Source organism: Triplophysa dalaica, chromosome 16 (assembly GCF_015846415.1).
Source record: "Triplophysa dalaica isolate WHDGS20190420 chromosome 16, ASM1584641v1, whole genome shotgun sequence".
NCBI classification, from domain to species: Eukaryota; Metazoa; Chordata; class Actinopteri; order Cypriniformes; family Nemacheilidae; genus Triplophysa; species Triplophysa dalaica.
This window is the reverse complement of record NC_079557.1, coordinates 12232648-12250991: the sequence shown is the minus strand read 5'-3', so window position 1 is coordinate 12250991 and position 18344 is coordinate 12232648. Positions and strand designations below refer to the sequence as shown.

Sequence of the window (18344 nt, the reverse complement as noted above, 5' to 3'; positions counted from 1 at the left end):
AATAGGGACTTTCATGTAATTTTACTCTGAACCATTTTATGGCTATAGGGCAAGTTTTATGGATGTGACATTTTCAGTCAAACTTGAAAATGTAAACTCGGAGAATGTATTTATATATTGAACCGCCAGTTTCTATTTCCCAATCCCCTGTTCATAGACTCTATAGACATGATATAAAATAATACACACATTTTTCCTTTTTTTCATGGCATGGTCGACCTTTGAATGCAATTACCTTTCATTAGGACAGATTATTTTGTTTTTCTAAATCTTACAAATAAAATAAGTTATTATTTAGTTTCTTCCTATGCTTTTTATCCAAAATACCTTTAAAAGAGATAGAAATTATGAGTATGATCAATGTTAATTACACGTACAGATTGATATCTAAAAGTTCTTAATTTTTGTCCTCACTGACATCTCAAATATTAACATTAAATGAATTATCTTAAAAATCAGTTTCGCAGTTTGTTTATTCTGCTGTTAACACTCTCTCCGAAAAACATATTTCTGAGACTGTTTTATTAGTTTGGTAATGTCACTTTGTTTTGTTGGTGAATGACATGTGCAACTCTGCGTACCCCTGTACAAATATCACAAGGTTAATATTAAAGAAAAGACTAGCAAGTTTATTTGTGAGTGGAATGCTGAAAATTTGAATCCTAACAGTTTAGTATTTGGGCTCAGAATGTTTTGTGATCCGGTGACAGTGTGGTGCTGGCTTTGCAAAGAAGCGGTGGAGTTAAAAAATATATATTTGACCTGAGAACAAACCCTGTTCCACTGAGTGAACACAGCCAGAAAGCAAGCAAAGAGACTTTTCTAAAGTTGCAGCAGCAAGCATTACAAGCTGACCTCTGGGAAACTGTACAGGCAAAAAAAATATATGTGAACCCTTTAAGTCATGTTGAATAACTTCAAAATGTGTACAGTCTTCCTATTCCATTCAGGATAAATCTCTTTTAAACAATAATCTGGCACTGTTTAAGATAATATTGTTATGTTTGTATAAGTAATTATGTGGAATTGTATTTTGATCATATCCTGTGAAAGCTAGGTTGCTGCTGGAAGATGTGTTAGTGAGACCAGCAGGGGGTGCACACCCTGTGGTCTGTATGGGTCCTAATGCCCCAGTATAGTTATTGGACACACTATACTGTAAAAAAAGCACCGTCCTTCGGATGAGACGTTAAACTGAAGGCCTGACTCCCTGTGGTCATTAAAGACCCCAGACCACTTCTCGTAAAGAGTAGGGGTGTAACTCCGGTGTCCTGGCCAGGTTCCCTCCGCTGGCCCTTGTCAATCATTGCCTCCTAATAATCCCCACCCTCTTAATTGGCTCTATATCTCTCTCCTATCCAACTTATTTTGGGCATAAATATGGGCGCCGCCATTTTTGAGCTGTTTGTGTTTAGACTTCCGGTGAGCCACTTTAACTAATGGGAGTCGTTTTGAGAGCGAGACAAATGTGCGGTTTTGAATGGCTAGTTAATATTTATCATTGAACCCAAAGGTACAAGCTTAATGTGTGCAGTTTGAGGTTGCCATAATAGCCGGTACAAATGCAAAAAATGTCTACAACTTATTTGTTTTTACCTTGATCCATGCCGCTGAGCTGAATCTGGATGTTCTGCACCCTATGATCTGCATCCATTATCCATTTAAGCCTACTGAATGCCCTTTCTCCTCGACAATTTACCTTCTTGACTACAATAACTGATAAACATTGTTCAAATATAGGGTATTTATTGTGAGAGTGACACTAAATGTAGAAAAAATGTCATTATATATCATAGATTATATATATAAACAAAACATTTTTAGCACAGCTAAACAAAAAGTATGCAAATATTGGTATAATAATAGCAGCAGTTAAATTTAGCTGTTAGCATTTTTATATGTATTTAGCGGTTTAAAACTCAAAAGGCTAAAGCAAACCTTCCTGCCAGCGGATCGCAGCTGCATGACTAAGTTAACAAATCCAGGACATTACATTTTCAATAGTTTTGCAGACGCTTTTACCCAAATCACATTTAATATTTTGTCAACATGCTAAACTGTAATGATAACTTAATTTACCAGGCCATACTATGAGTATTAAACTTGAAGTAAACAAGGGAGAGAATGAACAACATGAAATAATGTCTTTATTCAATAGACAAGACATTAATTGCTCAGTATGTTTTGAGTTTTTTTAGAAAGTTGTGATGGATGCTGCAGCTCGGTGGAGACCTGCGATACAAGAGCAACCAGCCATCTCCATTCTTCCGTTATTAGTTGTAAGGATCCATGAATGTTTGATCCACATCGACTGGGATTCACATCTACTTTTAAAAACAGGAATTCCTGGTCTATGTCATGTACAAATTTCGACCGACTTTCCCACTGTACATGTAAGTTACTGGTAAACTTACGTCTCTGTGCTTTTATAGTTGCGCATCGAAGACCCGTCAACTCCGAGAAGAAATTCAAATGATTGAATATATCTTCATTTGATATATCAGGCCACTTCATCCTCCCACTGTGTAATGCATCGAGGGTGTAAAAAAGATATCCCAGAGCTGTTTTAATGGTGTTTTGAGCATGATCCTGCGACACCATTGTTTTCCAATGGCAGGCTAATAAATCGGGAGTCTCAAGACAAAAAGGAAGTGCATCACATCGTTTACTTCCGCGTTCAAAAATCAGGTGGAGGTGTGGGCTCACTGGCGCCGTTATATCGGTGGCTGCCGTAGACTCATCCACTCGTGGTGGTTGAGGAGAGACCCCCTCATATGATTTAAAAGCGCTATATTAATGCCCCATTCATTCATTATCTTGTTTTGGGTAGTTGTGTTTTGTGTTATGCTTGCCCCAGTTCCCTCTGTTCCATGCCAATTTATTTTTAATGCCTTAGGGTGGTACCCTGTGAGAGTATCCTGTTGTTGTTCCTTGTCATCGCCTTGTGTTAGTCAAGTTCCAATGAATAGAACCACTGTTTGTTACTAGTTTTAGTTAAATAAATGCAGTGCTGGAAAATGTGTGTTATTGAAGTTCTTTTGCCATTACATGTTAATTGATACAGCTAATGATGTTTTCAAGTCATTTGGGTATTCTACTTTAAGTTTGCTGTTGTAAATTAGGAGGTAGTTTACTCTTTCAGAGGTTATAACATATTGTGCAAGGGACCCTTTTGAGGTCCTGTCAAAATCAATAGGAATTGAACAGAATCCTGAAACACCGGCCTGCTTACTGAATTGTAATGTAAAGGCTTTCTGTGCTGTAGAACAGGAGAAAAACAGAATTCTCTCTCTTCATTTGATGTTGATTTAATTTACGTAGCTTTTTAGAGTAATTGTTTTCATTAACTGCTAACAACAACTTACATTTTGGTGAAGCTGAGAGGCTATTTCTGTAAAACGTGGAAAACAAAATTTGTTTAAGGAAATTAAATCATTTAAACAATCCTGTCTGCTGTGCATAAATATTTAATATACTTTACTCACCATTTATTTTCTCGCTTTTGTCTATGTTGCAAAAACAGCAGTTGCTTGGTCAGCAGTATTTTAAATGGCCTATTCTTGCCTCAACAAACATGTTTTCCCATGTCTGCAAGTTCAATTTGTCTCAAACCAAAAACGGATATATCAAGAGAGTGAGAAACCAAATGAACTGGCTTTCAAACGCCGGGCTGTAAATCTATATATGCAAACGTGAGGCTGCAGAGGGACTGAATTCAAGGTTCTTAAATCACTTCTTAAAGAGAATCATGTCTTTCAATGTCGTCTTAAACCAAGAGTGATGTAGTTCTACTAATGTTATTGACCCTCTCGGGTGTTTCATTTTATCTAAACCCAGCTCTCCTTTTTTTTTTTCTCGTTTTTCTTCTACGATTGCTTTCTCTGAATTTGGATTAAGATATTAAATCACTGTCTGACTCTTGGGATTTTTAACATCCAGTGCTTTTTTTCGGGCTAATGGACAAAATCAGTTTACTCTAAAAAATAAATAATTAAAACATGCGAGCCGCATTCATTTGTGGCAAATGGTATACTGCCCCGTTTTTTCAGTGCATTGGAAAATCCTCAAAGAGCTCAGCTTTTTATCATTACAATCAAGTTGTACTGAATTCAAAGAATTAATTTTAAGAAGAAATATTTGTGCACCCTCACCTATACTCTATTTTTTTACTGTTAAAACCGAAGCCAAATAAGCACTTCAGTGTTAAATTCCAGGACATGGCGTCATGGCCTTAAATTCTAAAAATAATTGTGGAAAAGCATCTTTGTGGACAGAGCAGGGATTCCTGGGTTAAATATTTTGCATTTAAAAAAAACAAGATTTTGATCAAATTAAAGGGACAGTTCACCCCAAAGGCCCAAAAAGAAAATTATTTCATAATTTGCTCTTCCTCGTTGTCATTTCAAACCTATATGACTTTCTTTCTTCTGCAGAACACAAAAGAAGATATTTTGAAGAATGTCGGTTACAATATGGGCTTCCACACAAAATATCTTCTTTCGCCTGATGAAGAGTAACAGTATCTAGAGTACATCCCTCACATTTTAGTAAATATTTTACTATAGCTTTTCATGTGACAACACTAAAGAAATTACACTTTGCTAAAATGTAAAGTGATGAGTGTACAGCTTGAATAACAGTGTAAATTTGCTGTCCCCTCAAAATAACTCGACACACAGCAATTATATCTTAACAACAAAAGTGAGAACACCCCTTTGTCAAAATGTCCAAATTGGGCCCAAATAGCAATTTTCCCTCCCCGATGACATGTGATTCTTTAGTGTTACAAGGTCTCAGGTGTGTATGGGGAGCATGTGTGTTAAATTGGGTGTTATCGCTCTCATATCTCTCATGACAAGTGTCATTTCTTCAGTGTTGTCACATGAAAAGATATAATAAAATATTTACAAAAATGTGAGGGGTGTTCTCACTCCTGTTTTAAATCACATGTAGGTGAATAAATGATGACAATTTTTTATTTTTGGGTGAATTGTCCCTTTAAGTTCCTAAATGATTGTTATTTATATACATTCATTTTGTTACATGCATGGTAAGAATTCATTGTAGGGACAATAAAACATTTTGTTGAACACTGTCTCCCCAGCTTTACTGTTGAAGTTAACTTGATATTGTATTTTTTCTGCAATATTGTTCAAGACATTAGTTTTTTATAACAGCCAAGCAGACTTTTTTGGTTATTCTTAAGTTAATTTACCGAACTGACCAATCAATGTTAAACACATTAGCAGCGATTACAAACTGTAATTTTATGTAATTTTACCTTGCCCATTTTGACAGAGTCAATAGTCGTATTTCTTCACAAAGATGAATTTTTATTTTTTTAATTGTTGAATTGATCTGTTTTCTTTTATACATGTTGTGCATCTTATTCTGTTTTAGAGTTATATTTAAAAATGGTATATTCTGTATGTTATTTTCTATTTAATCCAATGTTGAAAGCGACGAGAGCTTCAAAGCAGTATACTGAGCCAGCAGAGTAAAGTTTCAGAGAACATGTCTGCAGTCCAAAGTCACTCATCCTCTGATTTTTTTTCTTTCATCATTCATTTCAAATCCCAATCACGTCAGCACAGTTACCTTTAATGAAAAATAAATTTCATGCATGTCGGTTCAGAAACAGTCAGAGACGTTGTTGTTGTCAGCACTGAGAAAAGGAAATCAGTGCCAAACACAATGTTAGGAATAAATGACTTCAATTCAACTCGCAGGACTGTCGATTGTTCCGCTTCTGAATATGTTAAAATGCTTGGACCTCCTGCCAAGGAGAAAAGGTTTACCAGCAGTCCAACCTTCTGTGATTGGCTCATAAATTGATTTGAGTTCAACATGCTTTTTAAACCGCAAAAGTGTGTTTGGGGAACTGCACGAAATTGAACGCTGAAATGAAGGACAGCATGGGATTGGCATTTTAAAGGAAACCCGGAGTGTAATTCTCAACTGAATGTATTCGAACGGCTGGCGACTGCAGTGCCAATATCTGCTGCTACAGATAGCCTGTGTACACAAAGAAAAAGGCCTTATTTCTCATGAAATGCTGTATTTGTTCGTCTCCTTGTGTGCGCAGATGCGAGGATTAACTGCATTAAAACATCAAGAATTAAAACTGATGGCACAGTGTATTGTGTGGCCAGCGAGGTGTGTTTATTTCACTTCCGCCCTCATTTGCCTCACATTTCTGAATATATAAATATGTAAATAGTTAAGTTAACCTAGGAACATAGTGGTTTGAATAATTTAAAGTTATGGTTTTCACCTGAGCTGAACCGTCACAAAATGGGTCGTCTTTATAATTGGGCTTAATTGATGCAGTGGTCACGTAGCGGCTTTTATTGCATTTTGTCTATATAAGATTATGTGGCTCACGTCCCTGCAGGCACATACCTTTCAGACCATTTCCAGCACTCACCTAATTGATTGAATCATGTAAATTTATGCAATTGTGAATGCGAAAACCAGATATTACCCTGTCGACCTTGTGCGCTGTGCTAATTCTGTGCGTCACCATTGCCTTTGCTCTGCTCGGTGGCTGCTATCCAATCTGCTCCATCGACCTTTCTGATCTGAACCCGTGGAGTGCCGGCTAACGGTAATGGATCAGCAGAGCGCAGGGAATCGTTGAAGTCAGCCAACCTTGAGTGCACGCACCTGTGCTTTTATCCCTTATCTCTTAAGGCCCTGGGGTTTCATAGCACTTTTCCTTGCGACTGTCTTCACTTACAGTGTCTCGAGATAAGGGGGACTTGCACTTCTGGGAGAGCTTTTATGGATCTGAGAGCTTTTGTGTAGCTCACTTTTCAACCTCTGGACGTTTATAGATTTTTTGCGTTGCATTTTTAATGAATTAAAGACACCTCAATAATTACCTTTTTTCTAGCAGGCGAAACAGACGGACAGACGCGTAGCAGGGCGGACGCACAGACAATATGTCCAAGATATCGAAAGCGGCAAAGGCGGTGAAAAAGTTGGATACAGGCGGTGTCATCAGGGCCATTGTGAGGTCTGGACAAGCGGCTCCTGGGCCCCCACTGGGCCCCATCTTGGGACAGGTAAAATTTTACTCTTTTTGCTTCTCCAGTCTACCATTTCTATCGTAGGACTTAGGAAGTGGGAGCTTGGGGGGGCTGACAGCTTCTGTGGAGGAGAGTAATTACAGTCCAGAGAGAAATTAACTCAGCCGGATGGAGGAAAGAAACAGAAGGCAGGAATAGTGGGGCTAGGAAATCAGGATGGACATGAGCCAGAATTAGCTAAATAATTAGCATTATTAATCTCAATAGCAATTGGTGGTATTATGCATAAATGTTTATGTTTGCATTCTTTTTTTTTTTGATCATGTACACTCAGTTCTGCATCTTTTGAGCCACCCGAGTCATAAATGACATTCTTTCCTTCAGAAGCACCAGAGAGCTCAATAAATAAGGATTCCACTTCAGCCCTTGTTGGTTTTTTAACAAAGGGCATCACTAACTTTAAGTGTATAATCTTCATGAATGAACAGAATCAAATTAGAATCAAATTTGTTGAAATCAATTATGTAAGGAAAGGGTATATAGTAGAAAAGTAATCAACAAAACCAAATAACTAGTTAACTGAGCTAAAAATCCACTACGGCAAGTTCTAAACATTTGCCTTCCTATGATTTGGTAGATTTTGAGTAGGTGAAGGAACAAAGGAACCTCTTTCTCGTGCTGCCTTCGTTCCTGGAAGTAGCTCTCTTCTTTTTTTACAGATGGTATCTGGACGTCCTCATTAATTAAGATACCTGAGCCCTTAAATTTCTTTGCTTTATCCAACACTGCAAGTTTGTCCTTCAGGCGAAAGAATTAAAGGACAAAAGGGCGGGGCTTCACTGATGATGCTGTTGGCTTACCGACAGCCCATTCCAACTTTATCTTACGATGATCCAGCTGTAATTTTTCACTACAAAGATTCCTCACGTTTTCCTCCAAGTCAACCTATTTTTCTCGTGGAGATTCTTTAATGCCATCCACAACAATATTATGTCTCGATTGACCCTCCAGATATTCTGTCTTGTCTGAGGTCGTGATCAAACTTTTACAAATTGTGTCCAAATCTGTCTTTGTTTCATTGCAGTTTGCGGACCATGTTTTACACAAGATTTTAAAGTCATCAAATTCTTTTTGAGTCATTTCTAGACTCGTAAACTTGCCTTGACAGTTCATCAATCCTTTTATTAGAAGAATACACAATGATTGGTAGATAAGTTTTAAAACTTTTTTCTTGTTGTTCAAGCAAAGTTCTGTCGAAGTCTTTTTGTTGTTCCAACAATTCTAGTACTTGAACCCTGGTAACTTACTCCTCGGTGCTATTATTTGTAGCTTTGGGTGGCATGGTTTTGATCTTCTAGGCCCACCATCCCCATGTTCATCCACAGTCAAATACCGTCTTTTGTTTGTGCAGTGCCTCACACTTCAATGTACCCTGGTATTATTGGCTTGATGGTGTAGGGGTATGTTTTAGTATACCAGCTTGTTTGTACAAGGCGTAAGCAATCTGTGGTTTAAATGATCAAATATACCGCTTATTACACGGCTACTTCCCACATGAACAAGTAACTGAACATGACATGTGAATTTGAAATATTCCATTAGCTCATTTTTACTGAATGCAGACCTTCCGCAGGGAAAAGTTTACGTTCAGTTTTAAGGTATGACGCGACGTACAGATGTCACGAACAGGCAATTTGGTTTAATCATTTGAAAATATAATGTTTTATTAAAATATTGTTAATTTTAAAAGATATGTTTACATTACAACTTTCAAAATGATTTGCTGCATCCGGGTCACCGTGTGTTATTCGTTTTGAGAGGTTGTTATCTGGGAATACTGAACCTGCAAATGTCATAACGGGCCAATCAGAATCAAGCATTCCAATGAGCAGTGTTATAAAATTCTGTACAAAAGAAATCTTACTCTTAAATTGTGGGCGACCAGATCTATGACCAATCTCAGAGATCAAATGTTGAAATTTTCATTCTTTTACCCTCCACTTTTGTAGTAAGATGTTTAGTGTAATGATGTCACAGGCGTTCTTCTGTTCGTACGTTAAATGCCTTCATAACTAACAAGCTAATTACAGCTGTAATGATGCCATTACAGTCCCTTACCCATCGTGATAATAATTAATGAGACGCCTTTTCTTTTGCCAAAACATGTCAGCGAGGCCTCCAGAGTGCATTCGCCTCCCGAAGAAAGCTGTTGTGAACTAAAAACGAGGCGTAATAAGCATCATTCAAGCAAAGCAGCGCCATATGTCTGCGAAACACACGAGGTCGCGCGTGCACTTGTCAGCTTTGTTCCAGTTTTTATCTCTCTGCCCGTGCTGCTGTCTTTGCCTCAACTTAGCACTTTTATAAGTATTAAACTGTATATAAATTGCAGCCAGCAGGCCTTCGCCGTAAAGTTCTGGCCCTTTAATCTTCCCGCTTACTCCCTCCTTCGGTCGTCTACCCGTCTGCCTAACCATCCCTGACAGAGTAAGCGCATATAGGTAGGCTGCCTGTCGGCCGAGGGGGAAATTTAAACAAACGAGAGAAATAAAAGTGGGAGCTTGGGGGGGCTGACAGCTTCTGTGGAGGAGAGTAATTACAGTCCAGAGAGAAATTAACTCAGCCGGATGGAGGAAAGAAACAGAAGGCAGAATAAAAAGAGGAGAGGAAAAAAACAAATAGTTCTGGTGTTTTTTATGTCAAGGCCGAGCTTGTCGACGCTTTAATTATGGGTGACGCAAATAGGTGAATCTCAAAAAAACATGTCCAAGTCGTGTTTTACAACACAATTGACTGAAAATAAACAAACACAATGATTATTTTGTGACTGTTAAGAATTATTGTCTGTTTAATGATTTCCTAACGTTATTTTAACATAATCCTTAATTCTCATTATGCATCTCAATAAGACTATGCCCTAATATATATTTAATTTATAATTATAAATACAAATAATAATAATAATAGTTAATCTCCATTCAAATTCAAATGGTGCTAAAAGTATATATATATTTTTTTTAGATTATGATTTTAATATAAAGGTTTGTCCTTTACAGGCTGTGAGTGATAAAACTTTGTTCATACATTCTTTTCATTGATTTTTATTCATGTAAGCTCATAGGCGAATGTAACATGAAAGACAAAAGAGAGATAGAGGCCGAGAAATTTAATTTAGTCTGGTTCATAACTCTGCAATGCCTCTGAAGCTAAAGCGGCGTCCCATGAAACCGCTCTCGGTTATTCAATTAATTTATAGCCTGGACTTATTGTTAGCGTTTGTCATGCAAGTTTGTACGCTTTTACGTTCTGTAAATACTTTGTGTAAATCACAAATGAAGTGCGGTGTGAGCTCTTAGCTCTTTGAAAAATGAGTCCCATTTCAATTAATAGGAGTAGTGATTGTTTATCAGAGCAGGCGCGATGGGATTGTGAAGGGCTTTTGTGGCTGCTGATGTAGAGAATAAACCCCCAACATAATTCGCATTGGGATTCTCTTGCCGTTACTCTTATTCAGATGGCGTCTCTTTCAGTGCATCATACTCGCTCTCAGAAGTGATTCTTCAGTGATCTGGAGCTTTGGTTGAGGCTGTGCTATGTTCAGAGTTAGAATGAATGGTGATAGCCTGTTAACTCCTGTTTACGAATGCCCTTTGCTATCAATTTGAATAGTATTACCATTGAAATGATTGGCATTTGTTTGTAAAGACCAACTGTCATTTAAATGAAACTGTCACGCAGAATTTGTGAAATGCTGTCGCTTTTTTACCCAAGAGCTGCCTCAGTGTCGCGTGTCAAACCAACAAACGTGATCTGGTCGAGATCAGGGAACATGTTAGGAAACATTTTATTACAGATTTGAACATTAGCAGTGGTCATGCTTCACTGTACATGGTTAAACTTCAAGTCCTCGATGAACACCAGAAGAACAAGAGTAACAATATTAATTGTCGCTCTTTAAAGAAGGCACTTAATTAAAACCGCTCCAACTTCAACCTTATTATCATTTTGTCTGGAAGCTTCGCACCACGCTAGGCTGCTCATGTTTGGCTTTACAAATGATCAATTATACAAATGGCAAAGTGTGCTAATACGTTATCTCTGTTAATTTTGGCTTAAAACCACAGGGATAAAGCCATAAACCCATACAATCCCGTCTGTGGCAGTTTTAGGACAGCAGACTTCTAAAGTTCATGGGAAATGTAAGCCGGTCCCAGCGAGGTCTCGGTGGGGTCCAGGCTGTGCGCGTGTGTGCGTGAAAGTGAGTGGTAGCGTGTAGATGGCACCGTTGGAGACGTGCACCCTTGCTCCTGCACCGTCGTTGCTTCCGAGGTTGCCCCTCGAGTCTGGTTTCCGCTTCCGGCGGCAGCACCGGCTCCCTGGACTCCTCCCCTGCCCTTTCTGTGTCTCTCCCAGGCAGAGCTGAGCTTAACCGCAAGAGCCAGCAGGTTTTTCCCCAGGAACACAGTTGACACCCTTGGGTCCCTGTACCATAACATCCCAACCCCTCTGGGCACCAGTGTGAACAAGTTAATGGTGACCAAACTGAGCCACGGATAAATCGCCTCCTTCCGAGCTGCCTGTAGTCCGGGCAGGGCAGCTGCACCCAGCTCTGTTAGCGACACACACGGGAGCAACAACAGCAACACGTAACAATAAAAGAAAACTATACCCTCCACCCAAAGAGGAACGCCTGTTGTTCCCTGCACCTCCCAAAGCCCGGCCTGCAGGTCCAGCACATCAAGCAGGTCCACAACCACCCACAGAAGTCGGCTGCGGACTTCCTGTTTTCTCCGAAGTGGGGTCATGTAATCAGCTCCCGTCAAGATAAGGAACAGTGACGGCAGGCAGACGGAAAGCAGTAGAGTCAGAGTCTTGCGGGCGAGGGGATCTGGCGGTCGCCTCTCCTGTCTGTAATTTTGACACACGAAGAAAAGCTTGAGCTGCAGGAGAGACAAGAAGAGGAACCAGAGAGCATTGGCGAAGCCCCGTCGAGGGGAACGAGCCTCCGAGACGACACCGGCCGAAACGAAGCGCAGCGCCAGCAAGAAACACAGATCACCCAGTGCAACAGCGACACATGGCCATACAGCAGGACGGACTCGAGGTCCCAGCATGCTTTGCTCCAGCAGGTAGAGGTCGACCACTGCCATTGTGCTCACTGTCACCAGAGTAGACACGCACACCTGGGGCGAGGGCAACATGCTTGAGGCAGAAGGAGAAACAAGGACACAATGAGACTCTGATGACTCATATAAAAACAAAGAGGTTGGACAATACAAGACAAAAGAACAATACTTTAGAGGTTGTACACTTAAAATCACCACAAGGACACAGCATGCATGAAAATATGCCATTCTTGGGGAAAGATCGAGGATACACGTATCTGAAAAGGTTTTGTTGATGCTCTTTATTTTGTTTATGGATTTTGTGAACACAGTCAATTTCAATGGACTGAGCAGACAAATTGCATGATTTTCTGCAGCATGCAGTTCAACAATAGACTATACATACTCTTCCTGAATACATCTTTAGGCTATTGTTCGTCATGTTGAAATGGGAGTATTGTTTGTTTGAACTTCCAAGGTCTGACATTTGTTTCTGAAAATGGTGGGTGTTCATTAACTTTAGGGTTGAGCCATATGTGAGACTACATTATGATCCTTCTTTTCTCAGTAGGGTGTGCTGTGCAGATTTATATATTCGTTTTCGTCAGAAATTCGTCATTAACCTTTTCACGCATAGAGGTCTCTACAAAAGATAGTCATCAAATGTTGTTGCATATGCTCGGGTTTTAATGGCACAGTTGAACACCATCCACTAAAGGGGACACTCGTACATCATCCTATATCCTAAAAAATGCCTTGCTATTTGTAACTCATCTTGCCGAACTCAACATTTGGAGTGTGATTTAACCTATGCGGGGTTGTTTCGACCCTAAATGCTGTTTTTTTTTTTAAACCCATTGTGGAGTCAAATTAATTTAACCCAGCAACTGGGTTTGTCCCTCTTTACCAAATACTTGGTTGAAAGTAATAAGAAAGAAGTTCAAATGATGTATTTCATTCCCTAAAAGCAATTAAAACACAGGGGGGGAATCATGTCTGGGGTTTTCATTTTTCATGCATAATAGGGTTGATAAAAGTCAATGTCCATCAGAGTGATTATAAATATTATAAAATAGCAGTTTTAAATTAAAAAATTCCACTTCTAATGGCACCCTGTAGAGGGGAACTTTGTATACAATGTAGATAAAACATATTTTTTTAAATATATTCAGATTTCAAAAGAATATAATGTATATGCGGCGACACCATAGAAGGTTTTCTAGAGATGGAGAAATGTGTAGTTATGATGATGATGGTCTGTTTATAAAATGTCTTTTAGAAACTCTACTCTTTAGCAGTACACACACTTTTACTGCTTCTGCAGTCTTTCCGGGTAAAGGTGTTGTTTTATGAGCGAGTGGCGTAGCTGAACTACATTGCTCCAGCGGCGCAAGCATCATTGATTTTAAACACATAGTTTTATGCAGGCGTGGTATGATGCCATTTGTGTGTCAAATTAATTCTTCAAAGCTTTTACAACCTTTTACAGCAGCGGCCCATGGTTACAAATATTCAGTGAATGTGCTTCCTTTACATTCAGCTCATCTTCCTGTATGTCATAGTAAATGACGTTTAATTAAATATGTGCATTAATTATTAATATTGTGTGCCATACCAACAATCCTGTGACAAAGGCAGATTTAACAATGTATCGCATTTCTGAGGCTTGTTCACATTCACCAAACCTACACAATTTCTATGTATTAATGTCATGAGGTTTGGAGAGTTATGATTAAAAGTATTTTAAATCCACTACGCTGATCAGGGATTTTTACCTCATGAAACTTTTAGTTTCCTCATCTTTCTAAATCTTACAGGTTTCTGCATATTATCCCGTTTTCATGTTAACACTTATTCCAATAATAATTCATTGTAGTGAAGTCAAGCCAGGCACATTTTCAAACCCTATTTTTCTGCCAGCCTACCGCACTGGTGTTCATTTCAGCTTCTGTCGAATATTGTCAAATTAAATTGCCTTTGGTTTCATTATAAAGTACGGCTTGATGAAGTCTGATCTCCTGATCTTGTTTGTTTTGTTTGGAGCTGGTGAATCTATAGGAGCATCTGCAAAATGGCAGAGCTCAATCTGAATAGGTGTTGTCATAACACTGCATACTAATGTCAAATTTATTCATGTTTCCTCCAGCCATATTTCAGCAACAGACAGTGTAAAACTCTGGTATTGATTAGTGTGGAGAAATGATTGTTGGCTTTATGATGAAATCGAATGCAGCCTTTCAGTGCAGCCAGTATGGCTCGTGCCCTATAGCCGTTCACTGACCATTTCTGTCTGCTGTATATGTTAGCAACACCTGAGACAGATGCCTTTTTATTATGAAAATCATTACTGTTAAGGATATACAAGGTGTCCACACTGGTTCTCACGTAGTTTTGCTTCAGGGCAGAGATTTTACATTGAACATCACAGCCTGATCTTATGGAAATGTATAATTATTTTACGAGTTTGCTAATTCGTATCAATTTGTATAAAAACCAATAGTACAAACCATATGATTATGAGAAAAACGGCATACTTAGACCTCTACCCTAAACATTACCTCAGTGGTTGCGAGAAACAAACTAAAACTTTTGTTCGAAGGTTGTTTGTACTAAGTAGCCACTGTATAAAATGTGACGACATCTTAGTCCCGTGTCAGCCACCGTAGTGCTTCGAAAGGGAGGGGTGAGCAGTGGACTGAGCCATTGGTTGCCGTTAGCAAATATCATACACTGGACCTTTAAGCCTATTTTATATATATATATATATATATATATATATAGATATGTAGATTTGAAAAGTTTGCTAAGTGTTAAACATGCACCGGACTAAATAATATTCTAGTATATTACAAGAAGACACATGCTTTAAACCAGATTATTGTAGTTTGAATGGACCCACAGCCAAAAATAAAATAATCTTTTAAAAGTATATTATTGAATTTGACTTACTTTACTACCCAGCCAATTATATTGTTGATGATTTTACTTTTGTTTTTCCCTGCTGTCTGTGGCCGTATCCAAACAACCAAACAATCCATCTTTGGGTCAAAATACACAAGCTGAGATCCACAGATATACAGGGTGTGAACCTTTTCTGGGGCTCAAGATCACCATGAGTCCAAAAAAGCAACATGGTTCCTTCTCTTGGCTTTTTACAGACCTAATAAAGTGTTATGGCTTGATGGCAATAGTTCAGGAATAAGCCAAGGTAAATGAAGAACGAAAGAGCGAGGAGAATAACACAAAAACCACAGGAGATGTGCTCTGGAGGAAAAGGAGATGTAATGTTGGAGGATTCTTGATGAGAATGGATTCAAATATATTCATAGCTTGGGAACTGTAGAAATTAAACGCATTAATATGAAGTGTGGAGGAAATGAAGGGAGTGTGTTGGTAAATGACCTAGAATGATTAATCTACTCCGAGCTGTGTGCAGTGGAAGTGAATGCGTCACTAATATCTGATTTTGACTGTAGACTTTTTCTTTGACTGATTTTCTGCTTTGGAATTCAATTGAATCCAATAATCTCAGACTGTGAAAGTGAATTTAAAAGGCGCCACGTGCGCCTGCTGAAGAAAACGCTTTGGCACAGAACAAATCTTTCATTTGTTAGCAAAATGGTTATTTTAAGACAAATAATTCAAAGTCTTGCTTGTAGGTGCAGAGCTTATCTTCTGACTCCCCTGTCAGCACATATTTCATCAGGTTATCAAGTCACTTTGATAACACTGCTGTTTTTTTCCCAAGCACATCAATAATGACCAGACTTGAGTACTGACAGACAAGGCATCCTGTTTTATCTTGATCATAAGTAATGGATTGAAAAGTCTGCACGTGACTGTGCGCAATTTCATAAATTGTGAGAGAAGACTTGCATGTATAAAAGCTGCATTGCACATATGATTTGTACTATTATTTAGTAAGTCTACATGCACTTATGTACTGCCGTTGTTGCTTACTTTGACGTAATAATGCTTCATTGTTCATATTGGTTTTATGGTTAAAATTAACAATAAAAAGCAATGGTGTGGATTAGGCCAAATATACAGTATTTGTGCTAAATATCCCAAATATATAATCCACTTCATGTATGAAACCTACGACTGCCTCTCACTCTTGGAAATGTGTGCTGGACTCATGCCACATGCCCTCATTTACGAGTAAACGACTGAAAATGTCCGGCGGTAATGTGCCTTTGAATCATTCCCAAACACAGAGAAAAGCGTCCCGACAGTGCGAGAGCATCAGTCTCCGCGAATAAAAGCCATCATCCGTCTTGATGCTTGTAAGTGTCGTGCTGCCGCCACTGCGGGACGTGTGATCAAACCGTGCCAGTTTAATATCGCCATATTGCGACAGGTGTCATTTTAATATTACCTGCGCATCAGAATCAGCAGGTGTTTTTGACCAATTAGCAATAAAAGCAAATTCCGCGATGCAAAATAGACACGCGCATCTCAAACTGCGTTCACGTCGCAAAGATGCAAACTTTTGCGCTCGCGCGTTGACCTGAAGCCTGCATGAATAATTGAATATCAAATTGCAACAAAACTTGCATAAAAGTGCAGAGGATATTTACCCCAAAACATGCGCTTGGATGTCTTGTCGGTCCTTTATACTTCGAAAAGCGGTCTCGATCTAACGACCAGCATGCATGTAGACGATGTTATCTGAATCCGGCGGGTCGGTCGCATTTGTTCGTTTAATAAGACCATACGGATTCCCAGCATAACTACATGTGGAAATGAATCCCGAGAGTCGGCTTCTTCGAGCTCAAAGGCTACATTGTCCACGATACATGCTCCGTTTGGACGAGTACCCTTGCTCTCTTCTGACTTTTTGCAGTGCCGAAGAACCCTTATATAATCGACATTGGTGTTATATCGTTATCTCGACCACGCGCAGGTGAGTATCCCGGTTGTCCGTGCAGAATTGACGGACTCGAGGTCTGGGGCTCCGGCAGCTGTGATGAAGCTTTTGCAGACTGAGGAGCAGAAGTCGGTCAGACTCCGAAGTGCAGTAAAATCGTGTTGCTCCCTGATTATGTGACGGAAGGCGCTTTCCCCGTTTCCTCCGGTGTCATGTTCATACTTCAGCAACGCAATAGTGCGAAACAGGAGAAAGAAAGCGACAGTTTATGATTGCAGTGTGTCATTTGTAGGCAGCTTACGTGCACTCGCACCCCTCCCTTTCTTCACTTGAGCGTTTAGTTGCCGTCTCTCTCAGCCTCTCGGATCTTACTTCAAATAGGCGGGGAGATTTGAATGGTCCTGTGCATATTAAAAGGGAGTCACAACTCGGATGGGTCTGTTTATTTACTGCTGCTTGTGTTGTGATTGCTACGATAATGGCATTATTCTATCTAGGGAGAAAACAACATCCCATATTTCAATGCTGTCGGAGAGGAATGATGGAGTGTTGAGAGGCGGTTCATTGAATAAATCCGCAGCAAGTAATACATCTTGGTTAAACGTCTTAATTGACATCTTCAAGCAAGATATACATAGGTATAGGTATATGCTTTATTTTCTTATAAATGCGTATACAATTTCAGCACATTGCAAGAGGACCTGTTTTGGTCATTTGATTGCATTGTTTTGTTATTTGGCACATTCATTTACAGAACGCCTGATGTTGGGCATTCAATTGCATTTATTTTGTGATTTTGCTTATTCATTTATATTTTCAGTAAGTTTTAATGTTGGGCATTTGATTTATTGATTTTGCACACCTGTATGGTCCTGTGCTGAACATTGTTCGTCCTTGTTTGTTTTTTAGCTGGCGCAGACAGATGCAACAGATAGAGAAGCAGATAGTCGATCTAAGGATTGAATGCACGAAGGGCCAGCACAGAGAGCACTTAGTTTTTTTGCTTATCCCAGCTCAGTATCCTCCACTGTCCTTTTAAAATATTTCTATCTTAGCTAAATTTATAAAAAAATAATGCCCTGTTCAAGGTCCAGCTCCCTGTTAAGATGGAGGTAGAAATACGAAGGCTATTCAAAAGGCATTATAAAAGTAATCCATGCATGCGCTTTATCCCAAGTGGTCATGCAACCATTCTTGTAGAATACATCTTTTCATGGTTAAGCCTTAACTATAGGTATGTATTTGGGTGAAATAATCATTTTTGTTTCATTCTGTTAATTGCTAACAAAATTTCTCCCAAATTGGAATATTGTTTCTATTTGCAGAAAAACTGAAAAA

General features: G+C 39.1%; 2 protein-coding genes across 3 annotated transcripts in view; one reads left to right on the top strand and one right to left on the bottom strand.

The window, feature by feature from the left end:
* mrpl11 (mitochondrial ribosomal protein L11) overlaps window positions 1–18344 on the top strand; it is a 34815-nt gene that overhangs the window by 515 nt on the left and 15956 nt on the right. The window contains exon 2 of one of the 2 annotated variants that reach the window (XM_056770320.1): window positions 6899–7067. In XM_056770320.1, coding sequence (XP_056626298.1) covers window positions 6945–7067 — 123 coding nt within the window. In that variant the 5' untranslated portion in view covers window positions 6899–6944. Of the gene's footprint in view, window positions 1–6895; window positions 7068–18344 lie in introns of both variants that reach the window. The other variant, XM_056770321.1, reaches the window with a different exon arrangement.
* Window positions 10963–17300, bottom strand: tmem265 (transmembrane protein 265). The gene is made up of 2 exons (XM_056770319.1): window positions 16717–17300; window positions 10963–12233 (listed from the first exon to the last, which is right to left on the bottom strand). The coding sequence occupies exon 2, from the start codon at window positions 12230–12232 to the stop codon at window positions 11213–11215; it is 1020 nt and encodes a 339-aa protein (XP_056626297.1). The 5' UTR covers window position 12233; window positions 16717–17300; the 3' UTR covers window positions 10963–11212.